This window comes from Muntiacus reevesi, chromosome 2 (assembly GCF_963930625.1).
Source record: "Muntiacus reevesi chromosome 2, mMunRee1.1, whole genome shotgun sequence".
In the NCBI taxonomy this organism is placed as follows: domain Eukaryota; kingdom Metazoa; phylum Chordata; class Mammalia; order Artiodactyla; family Cervidae; genus Muntiacus; species Muntiacus reevesi.
Window position 1 is genome coordinate 120,815,097 of NC_089250.1, and position 11,094 is coordinate 120,826,190.

The window sequence follows — 11,094 nt, forward strand, 5'->3', positions numbered from 1 at the left end:
GAGGAGGGAGCTGGTGTACTGATGACCTAGTCTTCGGCATAGCTGGTGGTCTTCAATGCTGCCATATGTCACTGAGAAACAAGGCTGGCAGAGTAGGTAGCGGCTGAGACCAGGAAGGCACACTGCATGTCAAGCCCTGAGGTTCTGGTTCTGTCCTAAAGGGAATGTGTGGACGTCCCTGGTGGTCGGATGTCTAAGACTCCATGCTCTCAATACAGGAGGCCTGAATTTGATCCCTGGTCAGTGAACTAGATCCCACATGCCTCAGTTAAGAGTTCACATGCCACAGTGAATATCAAAGATCCCTTGTGCTACAACTATGACCCAGCACAGCTAAGTAAATAAATATTTTTTTAAAAGGGCATAGGATGCCATGGAAGGACCTGAGCACATGGAAGAATGTGTTGCTATTTTTATTTGCATACAATGTGATACGGGGATTTCTACCCATGCTCCCTAAATAATTCTGTCCCTCAACTCTGCATACAAAATTTTGATTTCTTTATCATCAAAACAGTCTCAAACCCTGAGGTCAGAGGGAATCTGTGGAACAGGTTCTGATGTCAGACAGACCTGGCTTTGTATCTGGGCCCCATTGCTTATTAGCTCTGTGGGCTAATTAACTATGGGCAAGTTGCTTTATGTCTCTGAGTCTCAGTTCTCTAGGTCTCAGCCTTGGGAAGGAAGCAGCAATGAACCTTTCTACCTGGCCCCCACTCTCCCCTGGATTCCACACAGGAGGTGCTATCCCTAAGTGCCATTTGTCTTTGCTTTGCAGGCATCATCCTTGAATCTCCTGAAATCTTCTCCTGTCCACCATGAACACCTCTCACTTCTTGGCCTTGCTGTTCCTAGGATCCCCACAGGGTCAAAACAGGACCCTTCTCAAGTCAGCTTCTCTGTACACTTCATTCAACTTCTCTGACCACTGCCAGGATTCTGTAGACCCCATGGTCTTTATTGTCACCTCCTACAGCATCGAGACCATTGTGGGGGTCCTGGGCAACCTCTCCCTGATATGTGTGACTATTAGGCAGAAGGAGAAGGCCAATGTGACCAACCTGCTTATTGCCAACCTGGCCTTCTCTGACTTTCTCATGTGCCTCATCTGCCAGCCACTTACGGCTATCTACACCATCATGGACTACTGGGTCTTTGGCGAGGTCCTTTGCAAGATATCCACCTTTATCCAGTGTATGTCAGTGACAGTCTCCATCCTCTCACTTGTCCTTGTGGCTCTGGAGAGGCATCAGCTCATCATCAATCCAACAGGCTGGAAACCCAGTGTCACCCAAGCCTACCTGGGGATTGTGGTCATCTGGCTCATTGCTGGCTTCCTCTCCCTGCCATTCCTGGCCAACAGCATCCTAGAGAATGTCTTTCATAAGAACCACTCCAAGGGTGTGGAGTTTCTGGCAGATAAAGTGGTCTGTACTGAGTCTTGGCCACTGGACCATCACCGCATCATCTACACCACCTTCCTTCTGCTCTTCCAGTATTTCATTCCACTGGCCTTCATCCTGGTCTGCTATGTCCGCATCTACCAGCGCCTGAGGAATCAGGGGCGGGTGTTCCGCAAGGGCACCTATAGCTCGCGGGCTTGGCAGATGAAGCGGATCAATGGGATCCTTGTGGCAATGGTGGCTGCCTTTGCTGTGCTTTGGCTGCCCCTGCATGTGTTCAATAGCCTGGAAGACTGGTACCACGAGGCCATCCCCATTTGTCATGGCAACCTCATCTTCTTGGTGTGCCACCTGCTTGCCATGGCCTCCACCTGTGTCAACCCTTTCATCTATGGCTTTCTCAACACCAACTTCAAGAAGGAGATCAAGGCCCTGGTGCTGACTTGCCAGCAGAGTGTCCCCATGGAAGAGTCTGAGCATCTGCCTCTATCCACAGTGCACACGGAAGTCTCCAAAGGGTCTCTGAGGCTCAGTGGCAGGTCCAACCCAATCTAGCCAGGTCTAGGGCTTCTTCTTGCTATGTTCATTGCCAGGCTCTTTCACCTAGTTAAGTGGGCACATTGAAACCTGGGGGTGGCCTTCTGTCATTACTGGCATTGTGGGGCCTAGATAGGGTAGCAAGGGCCTGTTTCTGTATCCAGTTGCCTTGTGAAGCCTGGTGTTCAGATGTATCCAATTGCCTTGTGAAGCCTGGCATTCAGATGGTTCAGCTATTGTTCCTGCAAGAATTTTGAGACTGGATTCCACAGGTTGTGTACAGTATGTCTTGCAGCCTGAGCAGATGCCAGAGCTGGAGATGGTCTGATTGTTGCAGGCAGAGTTCAGGCTGGTAACTCAGCAACATGTGCCCAGCCTGGAAACCTAAGGGTTTTACCTCCACCAGTGAGACTGTGAAGACATGAGTGAAAAGCATGTGGAGTCAGAGTTCTGGACCTTGGTCAACTCCTAACATTTTTGGGAGACAATATTTGTGGATGGACTTTGTACACAGTAAAGAGTTCTATGGTAGCAGACAGTGGGATTACTCTATATCATTAGCACATCCAGCTGCAGAGAAGGGACCCTGGCAGCCTGCACACACTCCTTTGCAGTAGGCAGATTAGCCCTGAGCAGCAGGAATTCTGGGGTTCACGTCTTTCTCCATCATTTTTCTCTTTCTTTGTATCTGCCACCTTGAATGAAAGCACTGAGTCCTAACAACTGGGCTGCCAGGGAAGGAGCATGTCTTTCTCTCTGTGTCCTGTAAGAACTCTGGAGAGGATTTGTTTGTTTGTTTTTAAGATTCTGCACTTCATTTTTTTTTTTTTTTTTTTTTAAAGATTCTGCACTGCATTGGCTATACCACATGTCATGTAGTTCTCTGACCAGGGATTGAATGCAGGCCCACTGCACTGGAAGTGAAGAATCTTAACCACTGAGTCACCAGAAAGTCTGATAGCTCAGTCCTTAACCAATGATTGTGACCAAGTAGCTGGAATACTTTCTGTACCCAGACCTGTGTCCCCTGACCACTGCTAGATCAGAATGGTGGGGTCAACCCTACTAGAATCACATGGATATACAGGATTATCGTATCAAGGGATAGAGGTAGTCCCCCAAAGCAGAAGTAGTCTTGAAGAGGAGAGAATGAATTGGAAAGAGTTTTGGGTGTCAGATAAGATGACTTGGATGTGGAAGAGAGAAGGAAGGGTCCCAGTTTCCAGACTTGGGAAAGTGGATATATATGTCTGGCCCGTTTAGTGTGATGGAGAGGGTTTTTGATTTTTTTGGTTTATCTGTGTGCATTCTCTGTTTGAGGCCCTCTTGGGTGTGCAGATGGATAGTCAGATGCTTGAGTCTGGAGTCCTAGAGAGAGCTTTGGTCAAGGCCTGACCAAGTCATGCTGAGGGGTGGGGCTGAGATGTGACTAGATGGGATGTGGGCTGATCTGGAGCTGGATGTGGGCCAAAGGAATTCCAGGTTCCCAGAGCTGAATCTGGTGATGGGATAGCAAGGTCAGCAAACAAGGTGGGGTCCTGGGATATGGGGTGGGGTGGTGCTCAGCAGGAGTCTCTCTGGATAGGGCGGAGATGCTATTTTCCCAGAGATGTTACCAGGTAAGTTGCCCTTCATCTCTTTTCTGTGCTCTTTCTTCTTTAGAGAATCAAGGACTGCTTCAAGGTCAAGCTTCTTGACTGGAAGATGGAAGTTGTTGCTGTCACTTACTGCTTTGTAGGGATACAGTGATGCCTGAGGAAATCCTGAAAATACCTGCAAGTTCTTCAAAGAAGAAATTTTTGCTTCCTACACCCTGTTGAGAGATGGTCTGGTGGTGGAGGAGTGAGCATAGCTGTCATTTCTGCCTTAAAGTGGGTCATGTTAACTTGGATAGACATTCTTTAGTGACAAGGTCCTTGGCCTGGCCTGCACTGGTGATAAGACTTACCCAGAGTGTCTCTTTAAGGTTCTGATACATCTCACAATGGCTACAAATATATGGACATAGATAAGACTGGGGCTTCCGGGTCCTGAGAATACACTGGGAAAGGATTTGCAGAGCATATTCAGATGCCTCCTTAGCTGAGAACAGCCAGGAACTTCCTACTTCGGGCAGCTGAGAAGGCTTCTGCAGGGTGAACTTGCCAACGAATCCTCAAACAGGAGGGTGCTTATGAATGGGGCTGTGTAGTCATGGCCCTTGAGGTTTCTAGTTGTTTGAATGTCACCCTTTATTTGAAACTGATTCTTGTCAGATTTTGAAAACAGTTTGTCGGTGCAATTGTGTACCAGTATGGAGCTCTCTTAAAGTACATTTCCTTCCATTCATGAAGCTATTAATGGGCTTTCAATTAGTTGCTCAATCAACTGCCAAGGAAACCACACTGAAAATAGGGCATGTATTCAGAACAAAGAACTTCAACTCACTGCGATAGTCATATCCCCTTTACAGGGAGCGTGCTTTGTGATGGCCAGCAACCTGTTGCCACCTTGTAAATGTCATTTGCAGCCCCTGACTTTAAGGTGTGGGGGTGGATCTACAAAGGATTTCTTAAAGAGAGACCTCCTTTTCATACCTTTACTTTTAAAGGCCTACATGCCTGAAGCAAGTGGGAGACTTGTGCAGTATCTGGGCAGGTGAGAGCATCACCCAGCGCACTGTCAGGGTGTGCTGCCAATTGGCAGTGGGGCCTCAGTCACATCGAGGTGGCGGGAATACTGAGGTTCTCATCAGAATATTTAACTATTCAGAGGAGATGGCAGGTGTCACCTCTCATCCAGTATGTAGCTTTGAAACAGTTAAAGGTCACTTGATTTATATAAGATAGAGGGTGTTTCAGTATCTGTGAGATCTGGAATCTATGGCTATGGGCAGGGCAGAAGGGCCTGGAGCCTGAGATATGGGGTGTACGCAGCTGCTTACCTTTATCCTGATTCACTGACACCTTCTCTGCAGATGGCATGACTGAGCACCCTCCAGGTTGGGCAGGTATGAAAACAACTACCTAGTATAATGACGAAAGTAATCATAGAGTTCAGGAGGAGGAGCCAGATATTCTCCATGAGGGCATTTGGAGTAATGTGTCTGCAAGTTTACAGGGCCAGCAGGATGGGAAAAGGCTCACGTCATTGGGAGCCGTGGTGGGAAGTAGCAGATCCAGTGCATTTGAAGATGGGGGTGCTGAGGGTAAGCCTGGACAGAAAGGTGAGATCTGGTGTAGGAAGCCTCACATCGCAGGCTGAGCAGTTTGACTCTATCATGCTGGCGAGGGAAGACGCTGAGTGGCCTTGGCAGAGGGTGCCGTGGTTAAATTTAAGATTAGGAAAGCTGCCTTTGACAGGAAAAAGGAACTGGGGAAGTGAGATCCAATGTATTCAGCTGATTCCTAGTTTAACTATTCTCTGTAGGCTGGCTTCAGAGACACTGGTTTCCTGCAGAGGTCCAAGGAAGCTGGCTCCATTTGAATGCTGAAGATGCTCAATCTTAGCAGATCACTGCCATGTCATAGGCTGGAACCCCAACCCTGGGCTGCTCCCCAACTCTGAATGCTAAGCTGGAAGAGTAGGGCAGATAACCAGAGTTCTGCCAAGCCAGGAGAGGTGTTGGTGTTTCTCTAATCATAAAAGTCCAAGGCTGGGGTCCCTCTGCTGGAGTCCAACACCAGCCCAGCTAGATCCCCATGCTCAGCCCTGGAATAGGTCCACACGCTGTTCTGGAGCTTATCTCTATGGCTTTACTTCATTGACCCCTGCTCCAGCAGGCAGTGTGTAGGCCACCGGGTACTTTTTCCTTGTTTGCTCAGGAGCTTGGGCCCCTAATGCCATGTCCACAGCCTTTTGATAAAGCTGGCTAAAGGGAGGCCCCTCTCACTCGCAAGCACAGAGTCCTGATGAATGAGGGGACTTGAAGGATGATGGGGATGTGCATGATGGGGCATTTATTACTGTGCCCACCCACCTCCTCCTCAGCCTCCCCACCACTGTCCAGTTCTCCTTCCCTGGACATTACGTGGGCCCACCCTCCAGCCCAGAAGTTAGGAGGGCTCTGTGTTCAGTTAAGTCTGAGCCCACCGGGGTATGGTTTGTTGTCCAGAAGGGGTGACTGAATGTCACAGAAGCCTTGTCATGTCATGGTAGCTGTCTTTGCATTGTTCAATGGATTCTGTGTCACTCACTGATTGAGCAAGTTTTGGAAATTGTTAACTCTGAGTCTTATTTCCGTATTAGTCAAATGGAGGTGGGAATTGGATTAGAATATGTTCAGGAGTCTGTGCTCTTTTAGGAGAGTCCATGATTTCTTTATCTTTGTAGGAAACAGAGTAATTTTATTTTATAGCCCTCCCTATTCATAGAATGAAGCAGAGGTATGGTCACCATGGAGAACAGTATTGGGGCTCCTTAAAAAACTAAAATTAGAATGACCATGTGATCTAGTAATCCCATTCCTGGGCATATATCTGGGAAAGATGAAAACTCTAATTAAAAAAAAGTACATGTACCTCAATTCTCAAAACAGCACTATTTGTAACAGCCAAGACATGGAAGCCAACTGAGTATCGACTGACAGATGAATGGACAAAGAAGATGTAGCATATGTGTACAATGGAATACTACTCAGCCATAAAAAGAATGAAATAATGCCATTTGTAGTAACATGGATGGATGTAAGTGAAGTAAGCCAGACAAAGGCAAATATCATGATATAGATTATATGTGTAATCCAAAAAACAGTACAAATGAATTTATTTACAAAACAGAAATAGACTCACAGAAATAGAAAACAAATTTATGGTTACCAAAGGGGAAGGGGTGGAAGGGATAAATTATGAGTTGGGGATTAACAGATGCACACTGATACATATATATAATAATTAATATCAAGGACCTGCTGTATAGTACAGGGAGCTATATTCACTATCTTGCAATAACCTGTAATGGAAAAGAATCTGAAAAAGAATATATATATAAATATACATACATTAATATAATAATTTAAAATTCACTGTCCAAAACCGCAATTAGGTTGCACCGACCTAATAATAATAATTGGGCTTCCCTGACAGCTCAATTGGTAAAGAATCCACCTGCAGTACAGGAGATCCTGGTTTGATTCCTGGGTCAGGAAGATCTGCTGGAGAAGGGATAGGCTACCCACTGCAGTTTTCTTGGGCTTCCCTTGTGGCTCAGCTGGTAAAGAATCTGCCCTCCATGCAGGAGACCTGGATTCCATCTCTGGGTTGGGAAGATCCCTTGGAGAAGGGAAAGGCTACCCACTCCAGTATTCTGGCCTGGAGAATCACAAAGAGTCAGATACAACTGAGTGACTTTCACTTCACTTCAACCTAATAATATATATCAATATTATATACATATATATATATATATATATATATATATATATATAAATCTTACTTTGCTGTATACTTAAAACTAACACAACATTGTAAATCAACTATACTTCAATTAAAAGAAGGAGAAAGGAGCAGAGGCCCTTGCTGGCAGAGCCAGTTATCAGAACCAGTGTTCCCAGTACATGGTGGGAGTCTCTTGACTCTTGTTAAATTCACAGTCTCGTCTCGTTTTCATGAGGGTTGTCTGATTTTTCTGGCCTGGCACACTCAGGCCAGAACTTGATTCTGTGGCTGGGTTAGTTAATTTAGTTATTTAGTTAACCTTAGCCATGTCAGAGCAGTGCAATTGGCTATTTAAAGACAGCCAATAGCCTCATCAGTCTGAATTATAACTGTGCACCAACAGGACACGTGGTGTGACATTGCGCACCATACATGTCCAAAATGTTGAGAAAAAATGTGAGATGAGCGGGGTCAGAGGCCCACAGCATACAGTTGCCAGCTTGCCATGCAGCTTCAGAACTCGGGCCTGTGTCCAGCACTGCATTCCCGACACTGCTTGACTCAGGATGTCAGTGTTTGAGCCTCAACAGGCAGCTTCTCCGTGGGGCCCTGAGCCTCTCCCTCCCTTTGGCCTTGCCTACACTAGCCTGCAGCTCAGAACTGGGGAATGTCAAAATGTCTGAGCCTGTGCTTCGTCGCTCAGTCGTGTCTGACTCTTTGAGACCCCATGGACTGTAACCCACCAGGCTTCTCTGTCCATGGGATTTTCCAGGCAAGAGTACTAGAGTGGGTTGCCATTTCCTACTCAAGGGTATTTTCCTGACCCAGGGATCCAAACCCCTTTTCTTGCCTCTTCTGCATTGGCAGGCGGATTCTTTGCCACTACTGCCGCTTTAGGGAGCCTGTCTGAGCCTGTAGAAGGTGACTCCTTTTGGGAATGTTCATACCATAATCAATGACATCACAATTCTCTAGTCTCCCAGTTTGCCATTGTCAAAGTCACCTTATGACAAACTCATAACTCTACCTCTACAGGCTCTGGGATCACAACCTACAAACTTAGTGAAACTCCGCCTTGGAAAAACACATCCCATGACTTTGCCAGCCCCTCTTTTGAGCCTTCTCTTTCAAAAAGCCACCACTTTTTCCTCCTTCTCTTTGCTTCTCAGTTGAGGGTGTTTTGATATCCCACACTGCTGAAGTTGCTGTCTATAAAGTCACAGATGGCATGCTCATTGCCGTGAGGTTTGGGTCTGCACCTTACCTGATCTTTGCAGAATTTCATTTTGACATTCTTGTCCCTAAATTCCCCTCTTTTGTTGGCTTCCATGACATGACTCCAGTTTGGATCTCTTAATACTGGCTGCTCCTTCCCAGCTCCTCTGTCCCTCACAAGCCAGGCTTTTCTGCTTTGATGTTTGTGTCCCACCCATCACACTTCCCATGAGCAATTTTACTCTGTTCCTGTGGCTTCAGCTGTCACTTACAAGTTGATAGTTCCCACATGGACACCACCTCTGAGTTTATCTACTTGCTGCTCGACATTGCCACACGAGTATCCCACACACACCTGAAGTGCAAGCCCAAAGCAAAATAGGAGCCCTTCTCTTGGATTCTCACTGGATTTTTCGCCATAGTTACTCCTATCAGTAACCACCTGATTGCCCAGTTCACAGCATCTGAGTCATTCCTGTCCCTTTGGACTGTTGCAAGAATATCCTCATTCTTATTTCTGCTTCCAGTCTTGCTGTCCTGTGATTCCTTTTCTACTCCAATCATAGATTTGACCTTGAGCCTCCCATTTGGCTGTTCTACCATCTACCAGGGGCTTCCCTGATAGATCAAATGGTAAAGAGTCTGCCTGCAGGAGACCTGAGTTCGATCCCTGGGTTGGGAAGATCCCCTGGAGAAAGGAATGGCTACCCATTCCAATATTCTTGCCTGGAAAATTCCATGGACAGAGGAACCTGGTGGGTTGCAGACCATGAAGTCCCAAAGAGTCAGACATGACTGAGCAACACACACACACACACACACACACACACACATCCCGTCTACATGATGCAGATGCATGCTGGCGCTTTTACATGACTTTCAGACCATTTGTAGTCCACCTGTAGCTGGCCCTCTCATCATCTATTCTGCATCCCCCATCCTGCTCCAGTCACCAGACTCATTTTCTGTTCCTCAAACAAACCGTATTTTGCCCAGATTGATGTCTATTGAATTCCTGTCCACTTTCTAGGTTTACCTTCTCTGAAATCTTTCCCTGGCTCCCTTGTCTCTTTATCTGCACGTCTAGAGCACTTTGCAATGTCCCAGTGGGCACTTAGGTTATCTTAGAATGGGAAAAAAAGGAAGGGTGTCTCTCTCTCTCCTCGTGTCTGTAGTTCTTCAAGGGAAAGTATTGAGCCTTTACCTCCTGAGCTGCCAGCACAACACCTGGCCTGAGTAAGTGCCCCATGAAAGGACGGTATGCTGGTGGCCACCGAGAAGAACAGAAAAATGAATTTGGAAACTTAGAAGAGGTGAGCTGGGCTTTAGCAAGGAGACCAGGAAGAGTTGAGTCAGCAACCTCTTCCTACAGTGCAGCTAACTGAAGCTTTAGCATCTCCAGCAACAGCATATGCAGAGCAACTCTCTCTGTGGAGGGAGCCTTTAAACTCTGGGGCTTAAGGGAATGTAGCCTGTCTATTATTATTATTATTATTATTTGTATTTAAGAAAGCAGGGCAATATAATATAGATTAAGAGAGACTGAGGGAGAGAAACCAAGGCAGGGTACAGTCCTTTGTAAGTTCCATGGCTCGATGGAGACAAGCTGTCTATTTTGGCCTCGGTACTTCATTACCTAATCATACTTCCTCCACTTTTCCCCAGGCAGAAGTATTGACGCAGGAAACTATATTTGTATATATCAACGCAGAAACCATGAACAAACGCTGTGTTCCTGTGCAAATATGCAAACTTTCTTATGCAGACAGGGGTTGGCAGATATTTGGTTCAGAAATATTTAATGTATGGAGGTCCAGACAAGGAGTTGGCTGTTGCACCCTCCTCCAGGCAGCCCATGCCTGGACCCACCTGTTTTCATCTGTCTCCCTGCTGTGCTCTGAGCATTTCTCTGGTCACTGTTCTTAGCCTCCTGGAAGTTAACATGTTCTTTAGCAAGTGTGTGTCAGATCCAGGCACTCTCCCACTTAACAATGTGAAGGGGTAGGTTATATGTGAGTCATCAATGAATGAGGGTAATTCAGTCAACATCATCAGATGCCTAGGCTCGTGCCAGGCTCTGAAACACAGAAGGCAGGGCTACAAGTGTGCATGAGGCAACCTGGAGCAGCTCAGTAATTATAAGTAAGATGGTAAGATTTAGGTACAAATAGGCCTTTCTCTGTGTTGTATGTATATAGTGAAATACAGGGAACAAGCAAATGTCCTATAATCAGAGAAAGCTAAATAATATGGTATGACAGACTCTGTGCGTGTGTGTGTGCATGGGTGCTCAGTCGTATCTGATTCTTTGCAACCCCATGGACTGTTTGTAGCCCACCAGGTGCCTTAGTCCATCGGATTTTCCAGGCTAGTACACTGGAGTGGGTTGCTATTTCTTCCTTGAGGGGATCTTCTGGACCCAGGGATCGAACCCTGGTTTCTTGCATTTCCTGCATTGGTAGGTGGATTATTTACCATTGTACCACCTGGGAAGCCCATATGACAGGCTACTGGGCTGCTATTTTAATAGTATTGAGATTGCTTGTGATCTGCTAAATATTTTAAAATCAAGATGTTAAACCATA

The 11,094-nt window shown here is 46.3% G+C and overlaps 1 protein-coding gene across 1 annotated transcript; it reads left to right on the forward strand.

The window, feature by feature from the left end:
- The first annotated feature begins 818 nt into the window (after positions 1 to 818).
- NPY4R2 (neuropeptide Y receptor Y4-2) lies at positions 819 to 3,612 on the forward strand. The gene is made up of 2 exons (XM_065919933.1): positions 819 to 1,962; positions 3,603 to 3,612. The coding sequence occupies exon 1, from the start codon at positions 819 to 821 to the stop codon at positions 1,956 to 1,958; it is 1,140 nt and encodes a 379-aa protein (XP_065776005.1). The 3' UTR covers positions 1,959 to 1,962; positions 3,603 to 3,612.
- The last annotated feature ends 7,482 nt before the right edge of the window (positions 3,613 to 11,094 follow it).

Coding starts and splice junctions, on each gene's coding strand:
- NPY4R2 (XM_065919933.1), top strand. CDS start 819: ATGAACACCTCTCACTTCTTGGCCTTGCTGTTCCTAGGATCCCCACAG.